This window comes from Triturus cristatus, chromosome 1_2 (assembly GCF_964204655.1).
Source record: "Triturus cristatus chromosome 1_2, aTriCri1.1, whole genome shotgun sequence".
In the NCBI taxonomy this organism is placed as follows: domain Eukaryota; kingdom Metazoa; phylum Chordata; class Amphibia; order Caudata; family Salamandridae; genus Triturus; species Triturus cristatus.
In genome coordinates, this window is record NC_140580.1 from 1110448077 (window position 1) to 1110473305 (window position 25229).

At 45.4% G+C, this 25229-nt stretch overlaps 1 protein-coding gene across 6 annotated transcripts in view; it reads left to right on the forward strand.

The window, feature by feature from the left end:
• The window catches only part of NEK6 (NIMA related kinase 6), a 516220-nt gene that overhangs the window by 382032 nt on the left and 108959 nt on the right, over window positions 1–25229 (forward strand). For all 6 annotated transcript variants that reach the window (XM_085613747.1, XM_085613749.1, XM_085613748.1 and 3 more), the window contains one exon: window positions 15303–15411. In XM_085613747.1, the coding sequence (XP_085469873.1) occupies window positions 15303–15411 (109 nt within the window). The remainder of the gene's footprint in view (window positions 1–15302; window positions 15412–25229) is intronic.

Here is a 25229-nt window from a genome sequence, read left to right on the forward strand (position 1 = left end):
AGATGAAACGTGGTGACAGAGGCATCCGTGGGGAATAACACCCAAACTAAATGTAATACGGAGAAGCCACCTTTAAATCCATTAAAATGTTAATGAATGGAAACAGAGAATTTAGTCCCTTTTAAGAAATAAATCTATAAAATCGGTGTCTTTGCAAGGTCCCTACCAATTCTTATTTTTGGATGCTTGCTTTATAGCGCCTATCGCTCAAGGGTCTCCACATTAAAGTGCATGATCTAGAAACCTGGAAAGCAAAAACCTAGGTCCACATAATATAGATATAATCCTGGCACGGCCACGTTTCTTTTTCTATAACTCAAGAAAGCGGGGCAGCTGGCTTTGAGGGCACAGACAGCATTCAGTTATAGATGGGTAAATCGTGTATTACAATGTTTCTCACCTGGGCGTTCTGAGGACATCAAATACAACTTAACTTCACACTTGTTGTCTATTTAATGTCACCCTGAACCCCTCAGTGAAAAATATTCCCGTATGTCACTGCTACCTACCTGTAATTCTATACATAATTATAAGACATATCAAAGACTTGAGAAAACATGTTTTTTCTTTGCTAGTGCGACAAAGAGAAATTAATTTAAAGGTCAATGACGCCTAAACAAATGAGAAAGGAAAAGAAATAGAATAAATAAATTATTCTAATAAAGTTAAAAGGAAGCAAGACTTGATTAATAAAAGAAAGACAAGCCAGAACCAGAGCATTTTCCTTTTATTATTTATTTGATTTTCTCATTACTCATTACCTGTGGACTCCTGATGGAAACCTCTTGGCGGAGAGAAGGCACTTGGGACATGAAGGGAGGATGGAAGACATGAAACAAGACGAGGCCATGAGACTATCTGTGTTTGATCATGAAGCTGCTTGAAATCCATTAAGGGGGAACTTAAAAAAGAAATGATGCTTAAATTCTAATAAACCTTGCTGACTATGCAAAATTATTTGGCAACCCGCTAAGCTTCCAACCATATTTTTTAATGTTTGTATTTATTTATTTTTAACAGTTGGTGTTGTTCATTGTGGCCCAGAAGGGATCAATTGTACAAGACAATCTCTCGAGGCCTTGGATCCTATAGTAGTTTGGTGGAAAGTCATGCGTTTAGTTTCGAAGTGTGTTTCTATGCTAGCGAGTGCTTTATTTGTAGTTGAGTGGATGTTTGCAAGAGATGCATGGATTGAGATGTAGCGTCGAATGGGCTTCATGTTTTGCATTGTACACAATGTTACGTGTGTGTGTGTGTGTGTGTGTGTGTGTGTGTGTGTGTGTGTGTTATGTCTGTTTGTAAAGCCTGTGAAGTGATGAGACTCTGTGAGGTGGTATGTGGTGGAGAAATAAATGTCAGCAACGGATGTGACAAGTTCAATCACAGAGAGAAGTGTTTCACTAGTGCAATGGCGAGAGTACTCGAGTTATACAATATATTAGTGGTAGAGTAGAATTGGTGAAAAAAAGTGTATTCTCAGTGAAGAAACAGCTCATTCCTATGGAGATGTCAGTCACTTCCTGAATGGAATGAAACGGGTATCTGAACATGACCAACCAAGAGGTTATTCAGGATATCTCACTTCCGTGTTGTGTGGTAGTAAGCTTGAATGTAGCTTTTTCTAAAATAACAGCTGAGAAGTTACACCAAAACTAATTAATTAAAGTTATGAGGAAGTTTTTTGGTGGTTGCCCACTCAAAGTTTTACTCTACAGCACTTCTTAATTTGAATATGAATAAGTGCTGGTGCCCAAAGCTCTGCTATTAAAAGTCAGTGCACTGAATACCAAAGCTGCGGAGTCTTTAATCCACCTCATGCCTCTTTATCCTACTACCAGACACCTTCTCCCCATTATCTAACTCTTCTAACTCTTGATAATTCCTACTTTATCCCTTTGTATCGGTTTTGACAATTTTTTTTCCTCCTTCACTCAGTGTGTTTTTCTCTCCTGCTCTCTCTGGGAATGTTTGACAAGGAAAAATAAGTTCCAGTCCCCAAAAATGAGTGCCGGTGGCCCCCACCAGCAACTGCCGGCTCAGATTAGGCTGTGCTCGACAGGTCTATCCGAAGCCTCTAGATTAAGCCGGCTTTAAATTCTCTAAAATTAGTCATGCCTAAGGAGAAAGTCTGTGTCTCCCCATGCTAGAGAAATACTGGTGCCAGTTAAGTGTCAGAGCGCATCATCTACCAGTCCGCTCCAGCCTCTTTTGTGTAACATTATTCTGAATATAGAATTCATTTCACATCCAATAAAATAGTTGTTAACTTCCCTAAAGAAGATTCTTCCCAATGCACCAGCCATTAGGCCACAGGAGGAAATTAGGGTACGAAATGTATGTCTACCTAATTCTTCATTCCTTTCATTCCTTTTGTTTGTTTTTTTCATCTGCGCTGACCCGGATTTCTCCAGCAGTATTCCAAATAGTATCCCTTTGCCCTTGGAGTTTGAACAGGTGATAAGTATGCACAAGGCTGTGGCAAAAGTGTGTGGGGGCTATTGTAAGGCATGCATGGCATGAGGTAGGGCGAAGGAAGGGGTGGAGAATGTTGGCTAGCGGACGTTGGGTAGGGGTTACTGAAGGGGTCCAGGCTGCAGTGCAATTTTTCCCCACAGTGATTTCACATGCTGGGTTTTTCTTATGAGATGGTATACTGCTTTTGCTCCACAATCTTAATAAAAAAGCTGGAGCTGGAGGGAAGTTTCCGATCGATTGCGGGATTTATTGATAACACTTTTTGTATGTTTAGCTTTTAATTCGTCATGGACTGTGCTGTGGGGAATTCCTATTAAACAAAAGATAGAGGTAGGTTCGTAATGGGACCAGTTGTCAGCACATTCTTACCTAGGTTGTGAGAATACATCCGCTGGACAGCTTAAGTTCTTGTTTTGATGACAGCTTCGTACAATTGTGACCGCTCTAGAAATAATTACAGTACCTGTCGTGGACGATGGCAGTATCGGCTCAGGGTATTGTTATGTAGGGTGTAGGTTGTGCTGTTGGCAATGCCAGTTTGAAAGAGGTTTATGTTGGCTTCTAAGTGGTCGCTATGAGAGTAAGGGGCTAATTACGAATTTAGTGGTCCGATGGACTGCCAAGCCTGCGGTGGCAGTGCGGCTGCTGCCACATCGGCAGTCCGACTACCCTATTACGTGTTTGTCAGTTGGGACACCCTAGGACCACTGATACCACCAGGGATTTGCAATCCATCGGCGGTCTTGCAGCGGTCCGAGGCCGCAATATGCTGCCAGTCGCACTGCGGCACTGCCAAGCATATTACGAGTTTCCTCACCACCACAGTTTTCATGGCGGTAAGCCCACCAGGAATACAGTGGCGGTGAGGAAACTAAGGGGGTCCTACAGGGCCCCTTGTTGCCTCAGGGCCTGGGGGTGCATGCAGGGGGGCAACTGGTGAGCCCCCCATAGGCATACACCCCCTGTTCCTTCACGGTTGCCCCCTGTAGGTATGCCCTCCTGTTCCTGCATGGCATGGACTGTACAGTCCAGGCCGTGCAGGAATGGGCTTTGGCAGTCCCTCTGTGCTGCTTTTCTAGGGCTCACTTATGAGTACTCCCAGTTTTCCAACCATTATCCCGGCCCATCCTATGTTTACTTCCAAAACCTATACCTGCGTGTGTAGTGATCGCCGCGGAGATCTCCACACAGAAAAGATAGGAGTGGCATAGGTCACTGTACGTAGGTTAGTGAACAGCAGTTTGTAGTGCAAGAGTAGTTCTACTGCACAACTGCTTCATGTTTAGAAATTGGGCCCATCATGTGTACCCTGTGTGAACAAAGATTTGCAATTAGGTCAACCACATGTCGAGGTGTGCCAGCAGTCCCAAGTAGAAAATGAGAGTGAGTTAGAGCAGTTAATTTTGTAAAGATTTAATTTGCTGACTCTAAGCAAACACCGAGGAGGTCACAGTCTGAGAGGTGTCCAACAATTGTGGCTGAAACTGCGTGACAGTAACAGTGAAGTCTGGAACCAACTCAGAAGAGGAATCTTTGAACGAATGACTAGTATTGAAAAATAACTGTTTTCTTAATATGTTCAGCATTCTAGACTGTACGTTTTTGTGCTTCTGTTTGGTGTCCAGTCCCAGCACTGATCTGTCAAATCGGTCTATTTCCTTAGACGTCCATTTGCAATCCCTAGTATTGTTTTTTGCTTCTTGACTATTAATCGCAATCAGCTTTTGTTTGATCACCTACAGCCCTCAGTAGGGCCAGTTAATTGATAGAAAGAGGCCCATTCTAATTTATTTCTGAGAAACACAGAAACATGTTATATGAACATTTCAGAGTCCCACGCGTGTAATGTCGCATTCATGGAAATTGATAGTTTATCTTTTTCCAGCTACTAATGTTATCTCGTCTTCCTGTATGAAGCTGGGGTTTACCACATGCAGCTCAAAGTCAGACTCTTTGTCTTTGCCTGTAATGTTTCTTATGTCTAGTTCTGGGGTTTTGATCCTTTTTAATGTCTCTCTCTGATGATAGAGATGGACTTTGTGTTTGCAGTTTTCTGATGTATTGTATGCCTTTCTTTGATAAATTCTGCCAAATAATCCAACCTTTTTCCTTTTTGCTGTGAGTGGATTGTTTAGCGCCTGCAAGGAAGACTGGGCCTCAGGTTTGTGAGTACCGCCAAAGACGCCATATCCAAAACTGTGTGTATTGATTAGAAATTAAAAATGAATATTAAGTCACAAGACATTTAGTTGACCATTATAGCCTGCTGCTGAGGAGCACACCACCAGAATTTTGCAAACCTGAGCAGACCAACACAGTCTTGGATAAAACCTTCAAATAAGGGTGTGGGGCTGAGGCAGCCAACATGGTGGTCGCTTCCTAGATCGGCTCTGTCCAGACTCCTGCTATCCGGCAGTAATCCGGTATTCTTGCCGCCCTCCAATGCCTATCCCTGGCATCTGAGGATAGTGCCTACAACGCTGCCAACTATCGGGCAGCAGTGGTCCCCCATTGCATGCGGTGTGCCTGAGGACGCAGTGAGGCCTACATTGGGCCCTGACACCAGGAGCCAGAGTTGCTGAGTGGCTTGCGACTCTCGCTGTTTTCCTGGGCGCTTTGGTGGCACTGGCAGAGGACGCTCTGTGCATCTTGCACCGCAGACAGAGGACCCACCCGGGCGGCTCGCTGCGAGGACACTGGAGCCCAGGCGGTGGCTCTGTGAAGGGGGTCTACCTACAACCCTGCCGAGGTAGGTTCCCTGCACAGCCAGTGCAGAGCCTCCAGGGCCCCCCATTTCCCCCCTCTGTGAACCTGGATATTCACCACGGCTCCCCCCCCTTGTGAGCCTCTGCCCTCCCTGTGCAGCTAGTGGTGGCTGGCACGCAGCCAGGACTGCGGACTGCCTGTTGCAGGGCAGTGAAATCACGCTGGCGGTTCCCCCTTTAGCCTGCCTACACCTTGGGCTGGGGGCCAGCGCCCCGTGTCTGCGGCATACCTGCTGTGATCCGGAGCTTGTCTGGCCGGAGGAAAAGCCCCAATAATGCTTGACTCCCCGCAGGGAGAACATCAGCGGAGTAGCTGTGGAGAGATATGGCCGGGCTTATACCTGGATGGGCCTGCACTAAGGAGACGGGCCCGTGGTGGGCTGCCCACAATGTTGTGAGGTGGACCTTAAAGAAATATCACCTAGACGCTGAACCTGTGCCTTCGACCTGCTTACCAACCCCCGAACGGTGTGCCTCCTTCCCCCACCCCCCGGGAGCTTGGTGTGCTGTGGATGGCGAGGCCCCGCTGTGACTGTCTCCAGCTTGCCTCCTGGGGCTGAGGTGCTGGAGGCTTTCTGCTTTCGTTGTGACCCTCGGATCTGCGCCTTCATGCTCTTGACTCCTGGAAGTGCCAAGCTGGGCCCTATGGTATGTGCCTGGTAGATAACCCTGTACTGTGAACAGTACCATGGGCCATGGGCAAGGACAAATCCTCTTGCTCCACTTAGACACAAATGCGCATGGATCAATATACTACAGGGTCCAACAATGGTCCGGTGGACTCAACTGCCGATGGTAAATCTGCTTCTCCACCTACCGAGCCTGCAGTTATCCTACAGGCGATCCAGACCTCACAAAGTGCGGTGGAGACCAGGGTCAGCAAGGTGAGGATGGACGTGACACTACTGCGACAGGATCTCTGTAATGCCACCACCCGTATCACAGAGTATGAATCCCAAATATCACGGTTGAAGATGAGGTAGCCACCCTTAAGAACCAGGTCTCTACTGTACTGACGCGCACCTCGGAACTTCATGCTCACGGCGCAGATGCAGATAATCGCTCATGGCGAGATAATATCCATGTCATTGGAGTTCCTGAAACCTCTGTGGGTGCGGAGCCCTAATAAATGGCAAATTTTATAGAGACCGGCTTAAACATCGGATGCCCAGCATGCTCCTGTCCCCCTGGTTTGCTGTTGAGAGGGCGCACCGGGCCATGGCTCCTCGACTGACTCCTGTCGCCCCTGACCTATTTTTCCTTGCATCTTGAACCACCGCGATAGATATGCTATGCTTAGAGAGACTCGGTTACATCCAGACCTTAGATGCAGGGATGCTAAGTTCCTCATATTTCCTCATTATATCCGAGAGGTTCAGCAGCGGATACGGTCTTACTTGGCGGTCAAACAAAAGCTGAGAGCTTTGGTGTTCCAATATCGTTTTTTGTTTCCGGCTTGACTCAGAGTCATTAACTCTCACGTCTTCGACACCGCCGAATCCACATGGCACCAACCAAAGAACTTAGGGATCAAAATAGACAGTTCCCTCTCATTCCAATCCCAGATTCAAGCCCTATTTGGGTCCTGCTTCAGCGTGCTCCCCATGCTGAAAAAATTGCTACCTCTTCTATCGGAGTCTGCTAGTAGAAAGGTAGTGCAGGCCCTGATTACGTTGAGACTTGACTATGGGAACGCTCTGTACCTCGGTCTCCCAGACTATTTCCTGAATGAACTGCAGGTGGTGCAGAACTCGGTGGCGACACTGCTACTCAGACTCCCACCTAGGTCCCGCATGGCCCTGCTCTTAAAGGCCCTTCATTGGCTCCCGGTGAAAAAGAGGGTAGTCTTTAAAGCTCTGGTCCTTATGCACAAGGCATTGCATGAGACGGGCGCGTGCTATCTCAGTGAGAGGATCAGAGCATACACTCCTACACGTGCCCTTTTCTCATCTTCAGCGTACCGTGCAAGAGTGCCTGAATCAATCGTCTCAGAATAGGTGGGAGATCCTTTTCCTATCTGGGACCACTCTACTGGAACAGACTCCCAACAGACCTACGGCTTGCTCACAGCCTGGATATATTCAAGAGGAAATTAAAAACCTACGTTTCTAACAGCTAATCCAGTTGCTTGTTTGATTTCCCATTACCTAGCGCTGGGACACTCTGCTGAGTAGCTGTGCACTTTACAAAACAACTTAACAACCGTCAGAGGAAGGCTGCAGCCTCGACCTCTGAATCACAGCCTAGGCTCCGTAGGTGGCGTTCTCGCTCCTGGATGGGGCACAGAACTGCCAGAATGATCTCACCATCCTGTCCTTCGCAGACACAGTCAAGACTATCTGTAGTGAGCGCCGCCTCAGGGGTGCAACATGAGGAACTGAGCGCAGAGAGACGTTCATCTTCACCATCTGTGGTCCCACCCGCCCTTTGTGCAGACTGATCTCTCCCGCAGCCCCATTATCTAACTGAATTAGTGCCATATTGGTTATCTGCCTCCTTATTCCTCTGATCTCCCCCGTTTGTCCTTGCCGGTGGGGCATCCATGAGTACGTCCCTGGGACTCTGATGGTCCTTGACTGTCTGTTGATGGCGACAACTGTCTCTCAGATGTTTTTCAACAATGGAGTCGCACCCCCTGTCTTGACGATTTCGTAATGTTGTGTATATTGATTTTCCTTTTGTATCGTCGTTACCGGGCGGCAGATGCTGCTAAGGTAGAAGCGTGGGGGTGGGTAGGAGTTGGAGGGCCGGGGTTTCTTTACGTTGTGTTGTTTATTGCTCACCTTTCTCTTTCCCTTTGAGATTCTGGCACATTTTATTGTAATAACTGTTACTACAGTTTTGAGGCTTTGATTTACCCGCATTGTTCAGCAGTTGCCCTATTTGTTGCAATACTCGACCCTGGGGGTCGTGCTCCTGGGGCACCCTCCACTTAACAATGCTTTCAATTCCCCAGCACTTGTCTTTCCAGGTTTCATCATGGAATGTTAATGGTCTGTTAGACTGGGTGAAACGAGTCACGATCTTCACGTTTGCCCATCGCCACCTCCCAAGGTCCTTTCTCTCCAGGAGACTCCTCTTTTGGGAGAGCACTGTCCCTTCCTGGCCCATAAATGGTATGATGAGGTTTTCCATGCAGGATATTCCCTGGGAGCGAGAGGTGTGGCTAATCTTCTGCACCCCTCCTTTCCCATTGTGGTTTCCAGCGTAATAAATGACCCACAGGGACGCTTAATTGCTTTAGAGGGTACACTGGATGGGCGAATAGTTGTTCTAATATATGTGTGTGTTTCTCCCACATCCCTATCTGCGTGCCTTAAAGACCTCGCAAAACTTCTGACACTTCTCCCACAGGGACTCACAATATTAGGGGTGACTTTAATGCGGTGTTAAACCCTGACCTGGACAGTACGGGTCCTCTACTGCTTCAAGATGTGCTGGGACCCGCCACCTTACTGACTGGGCCGAAGCACTGGGCCTTTGTGATGCATGGAAGTCTTGGCACCCTGGGCTCCGCCAGTTCACTCACATGTCTGTAACCCATCATACTTACTCTTGCATAGATCTAATTTTGTTACCTGTCCCAGATTGTCAGGGAGTCAAAGAGAAATATTGCCACGGGGTATCTCAGATCACCCGCTTCTACTCCTCTGTCTTGGACAATCTCCTCTTGGAATGCGCCCTATGTAGCGTATTATTGCCTGGTACCTCGAGGATAAGATCTTTGTTTGTGCATTAAGTACGGAACTTCGAGATTACTTATCCACACACTGGCACCATTTGGGCGGCCAGCAAAGCAAAAATGCGTGGGTTCGCCAAATGCTATATTAGAACTCTGGAGCGTGAATGCTCCACTCTTATTTCTGTAAGAAGCTTGCGCTTTTTGCCTGGAGCAAAGCCTGGCGCTGAACCCTCGGGAGGAAGTCTCCCGGCAGTTAGTTCTTTTCCGGGAAGATATTGGACTGCACTCCCAAGCAACTTTGGCAGGCCACAATGGCTACCATTTGTGGCTGGGGCAACAAAAAGAGGACCTTTCTCTATTGGTTGACTTCCCATTAACAAGCAAATAGGATTGTCCCCGAGATTCGGGATGGTGCAGGCTGCTTGAGACAATATAAGACACTATACTACACTCCGATGGACAATGACCTGGCTTTCCTTGACCAGATCCCTCTTCTTGGCCTCTCTTCCTTTGACTCTTGCCCATTGGACGAACCCTTTACTGCAGAGGAACTCGGGGATGCACTGTCTGGCCTGGCTTCTGGGAAAACTCCAGGACCAGATGGCTTTTCAATGGAATACTATGCCATGTTTCAGGAAATCTTCCTCCCTTACCTCATTATATAAAGAGGTCTGCCAGGTCGGATCTTTCCTAGGAGAACTTGACTCCGCCGCCATAGTGGGGATACCAGAAATGCAGCCCCCCTCTACATCTTGCACTAATTACCGCCATATATCATTGCTTGGTTGTGAGACCAAGGTCGACGCCATGGTATTGGTAAACAAGTTTTGCCCAAGTAGATATAACCGCATCAATATGACTTTATGCCCTCCAGGAGTACACGGCACTGTCTTTGCCACCTCCACGTGGTTCTGGCCCACCGTCGCAGACTGCCTCAAGACCTAGCCGTACTGCTTATTGACTGGGTTCGACACAGTGGACTGGGGCTACCTTCAACTGGTGTTGGCCCGGACGAGCTTTGATCCGCGCTTTCGGTATATGGTTCATGTTCTTTATTCTAAACCCACGAGTACGGGTTAACAGCATCCTCTTATCCCTTTCTATAGAGGAGGGGACAAGGGACGGCTGCCCTCTGTCCCCCCCTTCTCTTAGCTTTAGCTATGGAGCCACTGGCCCAACTTATCTGTACAGATCCCCAATATAGCGGAAGGACCTGGAGTACTGGCCACGAGGACCGCATTGATTTGTACGTGGACGATGTTCTCCAATACCTTGCTAACCTGGCATAAAGCAGCCCTCCGTCTCTCCAATTACTTGAGAACTCTGAAAGGGCCTCAGGTCTGAGGATGAACCCCTACAAATTTGTGCTGGTCACCTTGGAGTCCTCTAAGGATTGCTTTGACTGGCAGACAACTATCCCGCTCCGCTGACTTAGTTTTAAATACTTGGGCGTTTTGGTCGCTCTACACCCGGAACTCACTTGAGCTCTTGACATTCAGCCTCTACTCCGGAGGGTACAGGGAGACCTGATAAGATGGCAGAACCTTCCTCTTAATGTTATGGAATGCTTCACATTATATAAAATGATGATCCTACCACGATTTTGATATATTTTCCAACATTTAACACTTCAGCTGCCACGGAAGTGGTTTCGCAAGTTGGATGGGATCATGAAGGCTATCTTATGGTAGGGCTCTCGACCCCATTTAGCCCTCTCACATTCTCAGCGAGACCCTTTTGATGGAGGTCTGGGTATGTCCAAATCTCTCTTTACTACTTGTGCTCTCATCTTCTTGTCATCCAAGACTGGTTCAACAGGGGATGGTCCGACCCTGCCTATCATCTATAACTCTTCTCATTAGACTTTCCCAGTCTGCAAGCAATGCTCTATGGCTACCCAGTTCTGAGCTCTATGCCGTTGGTAACCAAAGGGGTATTTCTTGCATGAAGAGCAGCACTCTGGCATGTACAATGGGAGGCTTGACTACTCAAACTCCCCTTTGGCATGGTACTTGGTTAAGGGAGGTGGCAACACTCCATGGATTTCCAGCATGGGATCTTATAGGTATCCCGCGATAGGGGGTTGTGTGGTTAGGAACTCACATGCGTTCTTTCCAGGACCTGCAGCAGACGTTTACACTTGCCTCGTACCCAATTTTATCAATATCTCTAACTCCAACATTCCCTCCACGCCCGGTCCCGGAAGTGGACCCCCTCCCTGAGTTTAGCCCCTTGGAAGCCAAACTTCTAATGGGTAGTGGGGCCATCTCCCAGATTTACCGTACCCTCGTCATTAATTCCTCCAGGTCTCTGGACCATCTTAAAACCTGCTGGGAGAGCTGGGTGGGCCCTTTGGAGGAGGAGGAGGACGGGCGGGATGCCCTGATGGTGCCTCGTGAACCATCTCCTCGAGACTAAATTTGTTACATACCTATTATCTATATTCTACATATCTTTCCCCCACTTGTCTATACCGAGCGGGCCTGCACCTTGACTCCACCTGTCCCTGTTGGGGAATTGGGCCAGCTGATTTCTTTCACGTTATTATTGGACTGGGGTGACCCAAGACCTCTCTGATGTTCTGGGATGGGAGGTTCCTCTCTCCCCCCTTAATGATTCTCCTTGCAGTGTTTAAGGTTACTGGTGGTACAAGGGCCGAAAGAGCATTTCTAGGCACGGCCCCCCTGATAGCAAAACGAGACATAGCCGCGAGGTGGTTATCGCCTACTCCCCTGTCTCTTTCACAGTGGAGGCGTGGAGTGGACTGGTGCGCTCAGCAGGAGTGTGTGGTTTTTGAGGCATGAGGTTATCCCCAAAAGCATAGGGGGATGTAGGGGAAATGGTCGGGCCCTATGTTTTAGGGTTACAATGAACCACCATACCTTAATTGAACTGTATTGTATTATTTCTGTACTACTGCTCTGGTTTGTCATGATATTTCTATCCACCACCTTTTGTATACTTCAGATCTTTGTTACCAGCACCAGTGCCTACTTCTGTTGACCGGTAGCTCTTCAGAAGTTGTCAATCAGAGAACCATTTGAATTTTATAGATGTCCATCGTTGAAATGTAAATATAAAGTGTTCTTTATTGATACTGCACCTATTGGGGATGTGTATTAATATGTCGGTACCAATGGCCTCCTTTCTAGTTCCTTGGCTGTACCGATATGTGGGTGAGATCTTTGAGAGTGTTTCTGCATGCCCAGACGTACTCACTGCAGTGCGGGAGCATTTGAAATATGATTTGATTTTCTGTTTGCATTGTTTGTAAAGTACTAACTGAAGGATCTCGAAGTGGTGTCTTTGGCCAGCATCCAATAGGGTGTGAGATATTTTCTTTTACTATCTGGATCACTGAGAGGACATTGCATCATCGTGGGTCTTGCTCTAAGAATGTGTGTCCTCCCACTGTTATCCTCATGAAACAATGGACCATGTGTGTTACTACAGCTGACCGTAGGTGCATCCTCTGTTTACCGAGTTATTTGTGTGTTCGGTCATATGGCTTACAGTGCGGCAGGCTGCTGCTGTAAATTGCACTCCGACTGATGGGTATCAAAGAGACGTAACCTATAAATAAATGTTCATTCCAGAAGCCTCTTGTGCAGACCCGGAAAGACCATACTGGAAGAGTCCATTCTGGGTCTGATGAGCGCCTGCGTGTGGCTGCTACCTTCTATCCTAGAATTAGCCCAGAAAATGTATAGAATACTTGGATATTTTCCATTCACCAGTGCCTAATACGATGTAACACACAGCACTTTACCTTGCTGCAGAAATTAGTGGAAGCTACCTAAATGTTGCAGGTAGGTTAGTGACTGCAAGCGTGAATTCAGTGTATCCCCTCGAACCGCCCTCCAGCTGTTATCCATTCATTCTTTTTCATCATTCAACTTTTAGGTAGATCTTTGGATCACAGAAAAATAATGCATTGTGGCAGGTATACACATCTACCTACCAATGGCGACACCAGTGTAATGTGAACCCTTTATGAGAAAAGCGATCTCATTGCCCTGTCTGCTGGCATGGAAGATCTTCCTTTTGAAGCCTGTGGCTGATGAAACTGTACTGTCTGCTGTCCCTGCTGGGAGAATTGTAGGTTTTGGGTTAGCGTAGGTCACTCGGGTGCGGATCATTTTTTATTCTCAGGATCATCAAATAACATGGCTTGAAATGATTTAAATGGAACAACTTTACCTATCAGTGGAGATCCTGAAAATCTGACTCCGATGCTTGGCATGGGTGGACCACACACTTTAAAGGGAATAGAAATAATATGTTTTAAAAGCCACGTGTCTAGTCAAATGATGAGAGCTTTGCCTTGTTGTTTTTTTTAAATAGAAGCTGAGGTGTGGCTCACTGGTTAGAGGCGGCCGACCCGTAAGCAGAGAATCGGCCAGGGACCAGGGTTCAATTCCCGACGCGGCAGGGTCGTGGACCAGGGTCAAAACGGACTCGATAATTCTCGCCGCGGTACCTACTCTAACCAGGAACACACTCGGCAACTCTGGGCATTAAGCTTGCCTCATCTCTACAATGGCCCCCCACAGACGCCGGGGATGCCTGGCTTCACCTTGGAGATACCCAGAAAGGGACCATCTCACAGGGAAAACCAGGACGGGTTCCCCAGCGGTCTTCAGCGCCAGGATACTCCATGGAGTTACAGTGCGCTTTACAAGTACACCCACATTTACATTTACATTTAACTTGGTGTCCTGGACATCACATCCCTAAGTTTGCACGTACAACATGCTGTGTTTACACCACAGGCCAGAATCCCACAAAGACTGCCCTTTTATGTGCCATGTGGGTGGCTTCTCCATCCTGATCTTCTCTTTTCAAGGTCGCAGGCCCAAGGTCACATTCTCTTCCTTACTTTAGAGCCTGCACAAATAACTGCAGATTCATCATCGCCACTCGGAGGGCTGACCTGTTAAATCCCTGGCCCCCTGTAGGTGTAAGAAACACATCACACGAATAATTGTCACGAGAGAGGATCTTTGTCTCTATTAAGACACAGTGCAGGGTGAATAAATTCTTCATCCAGCAGACAATAGGAGGTGCAGTCGCAGCCCTCTGAAGGTGCGAGCGTGCTAAAAACATGACTCTCTCTGTCAGCCTGCTCCATTATGTATGAGGGATTCTAAGGCGGCGCTGCAGACTGCTGCTAAGGAACTCGCCTGAGAATTTAGACTTCCTGCTAAATGTCATCCGGAACTGATCAGACGTGACATTTAGGGGATTGCTGCACGCGGGCCGCTGCAGCCTCTCTTAAATTCCTTAATGAGAATTGCGCTCATATTCTGACATTAATAGCATTTTGTCTGTATAAATCTGCAGCGCTGAGAGGTGGTGTTCTGTGTTTTGTTGAAAAGTGGAGGATTTGCAGGGTGTCAAATTCACTTTCCTGGGGGCTGAGTGGCTGGGCGTCACCTGCCTTTGGTGCGCCGCGTCACTGTGCATGATTTTAATAGAACGAGAAATAGTATTTTAAAATATTATCTGTCAGGAAATGCATGGAAGCCCATGTTGGGAGCGAAAACTGGAGAATGCACAACTTAGTTGCAGACATGTACTAATATGTTTTACTTAATTTGTGCCTGTATTAGTTTATCCCATTCTCTTTAAGGATCAAAATGAAACACATGGCGCTATTTTCACTACATGTAAAGCTGCGATCAGTTCAATGATCGCCTTTTTTGCACAACAGTTGTGACAGCTACATGTACGTAGCACTCATTGCTCACACTCGAGTTGTGCAGACAATTTAAAGCGGCGTTTGCTTTTAATTTAAGCTAAATCACCTTTTGACGATTTGCATATCCAACGATTTGATATTAAATCTAGGAGAGGGGCGGGCTCATTACTTTAATGTGAACACTGTGCAGTAAACATTGTATCCGTTGAAGTGGTTGAAATGTTATTAAAACAAATACTTAAAATTACACTCTTTATTTATTCTAAACATAGAGCGGCGCGTGATCCTTGCATACCCCTCAGTGTCTTCAATGTGCAACCCATCTATCATAGAGCGTGTTACCGTGAACTGGTGCTGTTTACAGTCCTTGCGTTGCTCTAGGCAAAATCTTCAAAACATTTGTTGTTTTTAGGCATTAAATATGTTTCACAAGGTAATTAGGAACATTCATGCAAACTAGAATTGGTGTCCATTCAAAAATGTCAAATCCAGTTAGGCATATCTTTATAGTGTTGGTTAATTAGGGGAATCTGCAGGAAGGAGTTAAATGGTATTAAAAAACCAACAGTTCTGTCAGCGCTCATTAAGATGGGCGCAAAGCGCGGGTGAGTGATACAAGCGACTCAGTGAGATGGTCGGCTGCTGAGCTCACTGATCTTGTCTCTCTTTCCCTCCCCAGTATTTTAAGAAGCAGAAGCGGTTAATACCTGAAAGGACAATCTGGAAATATTTTGTGCAGTTATGCAGCGCCGTCGAACACATGCACTCGCGACGGGTGATGCACAGAGGTAATAATAAATCTCTCTCTCTTTTTTAATACATTGAATATGAATGAAATATTCCCATTAGCAAACACCCAGACTGATAACCAATTGTGTTGATGTTCCACCCTTGAGTGTCTGAGTCGCAACAAATTTTGAAAGTGGACCTCACTTCGGGTTGCGTTACCTGGTTGACTATGGAGGTTGGTGCCAGTAGAGGTCGCTGCTAAGATGGCTATTCTGTGTTCCAGACACTGGCATTAAGCGGATCTGTCCGAGCTGCCAATAGCAAGTCTCAGAAGAGGAAATCTGAAAGTGGTGGACGCAGCGAACTCTGGAAATATGTGTTCATTAGGTTTAGTGGGGCATTAGCATGGATGTGTGATGGTGTGTCTGTCGCACGTGAATTGCTGACATCAGCATGGTGAATAAGCCCCAGGTATATCATGTCCACCTCAACTTTCTCCATCACCCCCTCCCTTCTTTAATGAAACCTGGAACACTAGTGTTCACTTAAAAGTATTAGACAATATACCATTTATTGAGCGTGTTGGGCCTCAGTAGAGTAGTTTTGTTGTATTCGATATCACAGTGGTGCATTTTCTTATCTGTATATTTTGGCTCCTCACGCTTAGTAGACTTTTCATCTCCTGGTTTCTTTTCTTTCTGTTTTTTGTGTGCATGCTCCTCCAGACCTCTTGCAAAACCCTATAAAGCCCCCTGGTGTTGCATGGTAGTGATGTTGGTGCTGTCTTTCAGTCACATTTATTCACAATACCTTGTGGAAGTACTAAGTACAGCTTACCAGGATATCAGAGTTGTTAATGAGCTAATAAAATACAGAAAGCAAAGCACGCTAATTAACTCTAACGCATAAGGAAACTGCATTGCATTGGTCATTTAACACAAACTAGCAAATTACACCCTGTTTAGGTCTGCCCCAGGGACAGCTTCAGCTGTGTGCTGCCGAAGACCTATTGTCTGCAATACATCATACTCACAGTGAGCTTTGGGCCAGCTCATAGGTTGGCTTTCTTGTCAATCTATTTTGCTTTCTTCTTATTCAGTGTTTTCTTCTCCTTGTGTTTGACTCTCTCCTGTGCCACAGCCTTTTTACCATTCTTTCTGGTTAGATTACCAAGTTGTTCCCTTCAACAGCTCACATCAGGGAACTACATTTTCCTTTCCCAGCATTTCATGGGGACGTGCAGGTGTTTTGTTTCTCTCTCCCCTGTGTGATGCTTCCCCTTTCACATCCCCTCTCCACCTCTGTCTTTTCAGTGTTGCTTTCCACATCACTTCCAATCACGCTTTGATTTTTACATTTTTTTTTCTACTGCCTTCCCCCTCATTGTCATCACTGTAGACTTTTTATTTATACTTCAAGATTGGCATCTCCCATATCTTAAAATGGGAAATTTTTATAAAAAGGCAATATGGCTACTGCATCATATAATGTATGCACATGCATGTGTCATGATGCATTTGCTTATATTTAATTACGCTGAGACTGGCATAGTATAATGTTACATATATGTGCATGCATGGTGATGCGTGCATGTATATACATCATCGTGCTGGGCCATTTTTTACTTTTCTTTTGCCCATGCTCTTCTAAATCCGCAATAATTGTTTTTCCATTCTTACCAATGATGAACAGCATCATTAAAAAACATTGGGAAAGTCAAATGGCAAGACCTATTAAATTTGCCAGTGCTTGTTATGGTAAGTAGTGGATGTTGGTATGCCGTCCTACAGTATATTTGGTGTACGAGGCATATATATGATCATGTTATAATAAAATGAATGAGATAAAAATCTTACCGTTACCTTTCAGTTTACAGAAAGTTTTGTTTTGAATTTGTAGTTATGAAGTTAGCAAACACTTTGACCAGAAGTGCTGTACATATGAGTGGACACATAAAATATTGGATAATACGGAAGTAGGATAATGGAAATGCAGACGCTGAACTTTCATGCTCCAGACAAAATTAAAACTGAGCAGAAGAAATGCAGAACAGAGTATGCGCTAATAATAAGCAGTGGGACTTTCGGGATCTCTAGCCAGGAGTAGAGGTAGTTATTGGAGAATGGGAGGAGAGCTTGTTTAGCCATGTTTATAGATTTTAAGTTGCTTACAGCACGCTTTTTGTGTCCATTCAATTTCCTTGCACGTGAAGAGCATTACACCTCAGTTGTCAAAGTAACTGAAGATATTGGGCACCTGGGTCGCTTGGTGGAGGTCGAAGATGGGAGATCTCAATAGTTGAAGAAAGAGTGTGTCACATCATGAGGACAGATCGATTACCAAGAAACACATTGCTGGGGGCTTCCATTTAGTCTTTGGGGTTCTCAGAAGCAGCCAAGAATGATTATACCCTCTGCATTTTCAATTGGTTGCTTTAAGCAAGGTTCTTAGTACTTTAATGCACGCACTGACAACGGTAAGGAATTCATGAAGTAAATGGCCATTATGCGCATTAGGTTACATTTCCATCAGCATAGGATGGTTGCCTTTCTTATTGTACACCACAGGACCATTATAATTATAATGGCAGAAGTGTCCTTGTTGCAGAAGGAGGCCCCTCACATGCAGTAGGGTACTGTGCAGACTGCTGAAGCCCGGACCTAGATAACCACTTCTTTTGTAAGAGCACCAGATGACTGTGTCCCCAAAAGCATCATATACCCTGCCTCAGCTTTACGATAACATCAATACTTACACAGAGCTAGTACTCCACGTGCAGTTTTTAATTACACACAATGGGAACATTGTCCAACACCACCAGTGGGTAGCTCAAAACCATACCTGAAGAAGTTTGCATATTTTTCTGGCAACAAACCGTTTTGGTCTACTTGATTTGTCAAAGGGAACCAGTACTAAACCAGTACACATAATTGTTCAATGAAATCTGAGGACTTGAGCACGGTTTTCCTTATGGCATGCAATCATCTGATAACCTTACACTCTTGACATCAGTGCTAAGTAAGAGTCTCTGAGTCTGGTCTGGTATCTCACCCATGCTCTGGTCCAAAGTCTTTTGATGCCTCAGAAGTCATACAAAGGTATTCTTCTGCATGTGCCCTACTAGGACCTCTGGTCCATATTGGAATGGGGACAGGGGTTCTCTGTAAGGTGGGTGGGAGCACTCCATGGGCCTGAAGAGTGCGTCCTCTACATGGGACTATGCATGCAAAGATGGATGGAGTAATAGAGTTTGAAGGGTAAATCCACAGCCCTTAAGAAAATAAGGACTCTTATATATAAAGCACATTGACCATAAGGTACAACTCTAGGTAAAGTGATAAACCAGCTACACAGAAGTGTGGCTCAATGGTTAGAGCGGCAGACCCTGATGCAGAGGTCTGGCTCAGGACCAGGGTTCAATTCCCGCCTCGGCGGGTCTTGGCGGGCCTTGGGCTCATAATTCCTCGGACCTGATTTCTCGCCTCGGTGCCTATTCTAATCATGGGTCTGACGCTGCAACTCTGGGCAATAGCTTGCTTAATCTCCACAACGGCCCCATCAGCGCTGGGATGCCTGGCTTCACCCTGGGGATGTCCAGGAGTGGACATTTCACAGGGAAAGCCAGGAAGGGGTCCCTAGCGCTATGAATACAGCGCCGGGAAACCTGAAATGGGGTAGCTGTGCGCTATACAAGTACAAACACACAAACCACTGTGTTACCCTGTTTTATCAATCCATATGTTAAATCACAAAATGTCTTCCTCCATAATATCAACAAAGCACCACCTCCATCCATTTATTAGAATTAGTCTGACCCCCCCCCCCCCTACATACCCAATATTCAGTGTCAAAATGTGAATTCCTGGCAAATTAGTTTGTATTCTTTGAAGTCATTCAGTTGGCCCTTCTGGTTGCCAAATGCTCTGTTTCTATGGTTGTGGACTAACTAAGATTATCCATGGCTACTACATAGGCACTCGCGGATAGCCATGATATAAATCTGTCCTTGACCCACACTTGGCTTCAATATGGTCACATTTTTGGTCTCTTTGTGATGAACGTCATAACTGTGTTTGGTTTTCAGACAGAATCAGCCACAGACAGAGTTACAGGACCATTCGCCAACTCTTAATAGCTGGAACCGAGTTGCACTGCAGGGGAGATCGCATGAACAACGATGGCGGAATAGTGAAAAGCCTGTGGTATTCATCTGGCCAGATGTGATGTTTCTTGGGGGAGTGACATAGCAATGGTGTGGCAGGAGTGCAGCCCTATGCCCTGTTATGATTGTACGTTTTATAAATTGGTTCAGAAGGTAGAGTTAGAGAAGTATTCATCAGAGAGAGACTAGGTGCAGTTAGTCTAATAGTGTGCTGTTCACTGGCTGTCTTAGTTGCCCAAGACCTAAACCTTTTGCAGAAGGACATCCCTTCTGAAAACCTATTGATGTTGGCACAGAGAGCTGCAAACTATAGGAGCTCTTGTTGCAAGCGAGAAGTGTTTAAAGTTGCACATCTAAAGCATAGTCCTGCTCGATAGAGGACTGCACAGGACTGGTGACACATCGCTTTCCCTGCAAGACGCTGAGATCATTGACCTTTGTTCAGTGCCCTTGGCCCTGATCTGAATTTGCCTAGTTCTTCTACTGTTAGATGGTATTGCCCCTTCAACCTGGGCATCAGTTACTGCTGGTAGTAGCTTCCATATTATTATGGCGAATAAATGCTTTGGATGAACTGGACTTGATTTTATTGAATAACTGCAATGTTTGCTCAGAATGCATTGCAGTAGAATAACTTGGCTAATAAGACCCACTACAATGTGAAGATCAGATCTCTGTGACCAATAGATCATTTTGTTGCCTCATTTCTCTTTGTATATGCCGGAGAAGGGGGCCCATATAATCTGATGCGCCAGTGTTAGAGACGCTTCATGGTCTTCTTCAGGTTATCAACCTTTGTTTATTCATACATATTATGGTCCAAACTGGTGGACTACCCTTGACATTGAGTTAAGACGCAGCCAAGTTAGAGCCTCTGTTCTATATTTATGTGTGTAGTATTTGTAAAGTGCACTTATCGAAGTTTTATGATGCTAAGTGCAAATGCTCAGAGGGACGCTGCGGACGAAGGGACCGGAGGGCCTAAGGGTGAGGAAGAGCTTCTCTGAATAGACATGCCTTTAGTTGCTCCTTGAATCTACCAACTTGTCTGTGATCCTTACTAACAATCGTCAGAGTTCCATGAAATGGCACCGCAAGCAAAAAAGCCTTCTGACCCGAGGTAGAAGTTCGGACCACGACCAGGAAGGTTCTATTGGAACGTAAGGAATGAGCATGGGTATAAAGACGGAATTTGTTGGCCAAGCAGGAAAGGTCTGGGCCAGCAATTATTTTATGCATGATAACTATGCCCTTGAAGACAATACAGTATTCATTTGGGAGCCAGTGAGGAGAGAAGAGAGCAAGCAAGATATGGTCTCTAAGCAAGGAAGGAGAAACCAACCTGGCTGCCGCCGTTGAAATATTTGATTAACTTTTTGGAAAGGTCTAGATAATATGTGTTGGCTTCATCTAGCCATGTAAGAATAATCACTAGTTTCTGGAATGAGCTAGGAACAAAAGGCAGGACTTTTTTAAACGTTTCGGATGACAGACGAAGGAGCCTTACCAACACAACTAAACCACAACCAAATTTCCTCTATAAAACTTCTCAACCACAGTTGAAAGCTTTGAGTGTGACTTTGCGAATCATAGCTGCGGGCATCAGAGGTCCTGCAGCTGTCCCGTAGACTGCAGCATGCCCCTTCTGACTTTCCTGTTGCAATTGCAACCCCTGGACCGAGTTCCAATTCCATCACTTTGCAAATGGTGACATGGAAGTCTGCTGTTCTTGGAAGCCATCTATCCTGTATTTGCCACTAGTCACAAGGATTCGCAGTAGTAATCTGCCTAGTGAGTATTAATGGAGGAAGTATCGGCCACCGGCTTCTTTTCACTTTGCCAATTGTTCCATCTGGCCCAACAATAAGTATCGCAGACGCTGCGCAAACACAGCTCTGCCACGCAACGTGGCCAATTCTGTGTCAGCCACGTCTATTCCCGCTTTTAGTGTAATGTAAATCTGTCTTCAAAATCTTCACCAAAAACTGAATTGTTCTCTGTTTTTCTGACTCGCCAAATTTTAATCTAGTATTACCATTTTGTAAAATTATTTATTCAATTATTGTTGCATCCCAGCTCAGAGGGCTGGTCTTTCTGGTCAGGTGGACAAAGGCTACGTTTCTAGTGAAGTACAACATAGATTCAATTAGAACTGATAGCAATGAAATCATTGTAATTCTTGAAAATGCCGAGCCAGCAACAAAGAGCATCTCGGCGCCCTCTGTGGATGCTAAACTGTCTTCATTAACTTATGAATTTACAAACCACAGAAGAAGAAATGGCTCCTGGGCTCTAGTTACCCAAACATAAATTAGTAGATTTCACGAGCTTGGCAAACTACAAAGCAAGCACAATCCAGCCCTGTGGATGGAGAGAGCTTCACACTTCAGTTCACTCTGGAAGCTAAGCAAATTTACAAGAAACCCTTTGAAAGTACAGGCCCCACATCCGCAGCCCCGGTGTTTGAATATTCAGCCTTTCAAACGCGTGGCGTGCTGCAATAATAAATAATTTAGCATCGGATAGAAATACATTTCAATTACTTTGCACCTCAGGAAAGCAAAGGGTAATGATCAGTTCTTGGGCAAAGTCGTTTCACAACATCCCTTTATGGAGCTCGAAGTGAACATGTGTGTAGGAAAAGAATGTACGAATTGTCTACGATGGTCCCATAATGACACCATGACACAGAAGGGTCCAGGTAAGACATGATCAACCAGGAGGCCAAAGGCCAAGATAGTTGAAGTTATAACTACAGCCTCAAGATGACATTGCTGAACAGTAATACAGATATGGCTCATGAACTATTTTTAGGTCTGGTTAGAGACTGCTTTAGTTGTTCTGAATGCATGTAATCACAAAATATAATTAAAATGCAGATTGAGAGTGGGGCATAGACTCCCCTCCTTTGCTGATCATCTTTACAGGTGTTTCCATCAGCAGCAGTTGTTAGCAAGCTTATGAAGTAGGTCTGTAGCTCATAGCTGATGGAGACGGAGACAATGCAGAGCCTACGTCAAATACAGTCGAAAGGGGCTTTGTATAGGTAACCCGGTGAGAAATAAAGCAGAAGGGGACTTTACAATGTGAAAGGGACAGATGCTATAGGAAGCATTGTTTTTACTTTCTGACAGGTGCAATGTGAAAGTTTTTTTTACAATTCCAACTCTGATGAGTTTTACATTACTAGCTATCACAAAGACAGCTTAATTAGATCTTGGTCTGAGGCGTGGAACTGGACCTGAGGCACATGTCCTGAGTTTAAAAGGCTAGCACCTTGCTCTGATGGTAGCTGACGGTTACAGTCACACTGGCCAGGCCCTGTCGCATCACCTGGCTGACTGGCACTGCAGCATCATATAGTAATAAATGGCACATCAGAAACGAACTCTTTCAATACTGGTCCAGCCAAGTCCATTCACCTATGTAATTAGTTGTAAGTGTGAGTGTTCCCAAATGAAGGATGACCGTGTCAGGCAGTAGAAGCAGCTTTCTAAAAGAACGATACTAGCATTAAATTAATAACTTCGACTTGATGGTTGCACGTCGGCCCAAATTTTTAGAGGTTTATGCAATCTGGACCTAAAAGCCTAGATCAGAAAACAGTTATTTACCTTGAAAATTACACATAGAACATCTCCTACTGAAAGCCATCGATAGGATCAAAAAGCAGGCCTTAATACGCCCAGAATGGACCACAGTAAAGGCATTAACTCGTCCAAATTGAAGAACATCAAACCCTCCCAAGCTCTGCCACTAGATGACAAAACCACCACCCAACCATGGACCATTACTCCATCGTCTACCAGTAAAAACGGCTGCAAGGTCTTGACTTGTAACGCTCTGCACCTAAATACCTTTCCCAAGTCACTGCCACCTCCCAAGCCACAAATCGACACAAGCACGTTCCTCAAGAATCTTGTCTCTCATCAATCCTTCCCTGTTGAGATCTCTCACCTTCTTAGAATATTCACAGTTTGAAGTTCTACACTATGGCGCTCTCTTTCTCAACAACTATGACGCTCTCTTTCTCAACAACTGAGCGCCTGACAGTGCACTTCATCCTTACATTAATTCTACTACATGCTCTCTGATATCTTTTAAAGCGTTTTGCGTCTATTACAAAGGTGTGAATAACTTATTACCTTCCAACATTCAGCTTGCATTCCCTCGTGCATTAACTGCCCCCCTGTGGGATGTCATCGCTGTCTCTTTCTGGAACCCCTTTGTTGTAGAGCGGGCCTGGTTTAGTAACCGACGAGGCAGAACTTTCTCCTGCTAGGGAAGCCTTCCCCGTTGTGGATTTCAGAGAACAGAAGTCTGGGAGAGTTTCTCTGCCATTGTGATCTGATCCGGAGCTGGGATTACATCCTACTCCGTAGAAAATGTGACTCCTTCTTCAGGGGTAAGGATAAAGTGCAGAAAAACCTACGTATGACAAGCTAGACGGAATCCCCTACAAATCCTGCAGAACCTAGTGCTCCTCAGAAGAAGTAGGGAAAGCGGAAGAAAAGAGAACGTTGCTGATTTGACGAAGGGAGAAGCCCCTCCTTTGCCACCTCTAGGAATCCTTGGAGACTTGGTTTCATCTTAGACATGAATCATGGCTCCAATATCCTGTCACCAGAGTCTGAAAGACATTTGTCTGAATATCCCACCAGGATCATTGGGGTCCTGGCCTGCTATGCATGGCTTTCTGACTGCTAGGCTTGGTGGACACTGGGAGAGGGGTAATGGTAAGGTCAAAAGCAAACAAAAAGTTTTTGCAAGTTTCTATATACTCATTTGCATCTCATCCCTACTTTATCGGATGCCTTCTGGACTGGTCCACAGTAGGTCAATAGGGCACTGTTTTCAGCCTCATCTTTGTGGATTGTGTAGCTCATGGACACCTTCAGCCACGGGTTAATTCGAGTCATGGTCGTGCCCCCTCTGTATTCTCCTAACATGAGGTCAATCAAAGGCTGGCTATTTTGCAGACATTCATGTTTAACTCTAATCGCCAGGAAAGGGATTGTCTGAGATGCCAAAGAGTTGGTGATGTAGCTGGGTAGCTAGGGCTGTTGACATTGGAATAAGATGAACCAGGTTCGAATCCCGGCTTTGGATTAATGTCCTGTGATTTTGGGCAAATCACCTAATCGCCCTCTGCCAAAAACAAATAATATATATATTAAGTTGCAAATTGCATTAAATAATTATTCCTCAATCTATGTCTTCGACATGCAGCCCTGCTGCTCTAATGACTTATCCTCACATATCCGCAGACTGTGGCTATCCTTAATGTAACCTTATTATGCATAGCTGTTTCTTCACCTAACCTAATTATACTCACGTGTGTGCCTTCGCATAACCTTATTATACTCAAGTGTGTGCCTTAATATAACCTTATTATGCACGAGTGTGTGCCTTAATATAACCTTATTATGAGTGCGTGTCTTCGTGTAACCTTGTTATGCACAAGTGTGGGCCTTCATTTAGCCTTATTATGCACAAGTGTGAGTCTTCATGTAACATTATGCACAAGTGTGTGTCTTCATGTAACCTTGTTATGCAAAAGTGTGTGCCTTAATATAAACTTATTATGCACAAGTGCGTGTCTTCATGTAACCTTGTTATGCACAAGTGTGGGCCTTCATTTAGCCTTATTATGCACAAGTGTGAGTCTTCATGTAACGTTATGCACAAGTGCGAGTCTTCATGTAGCCTTATTAT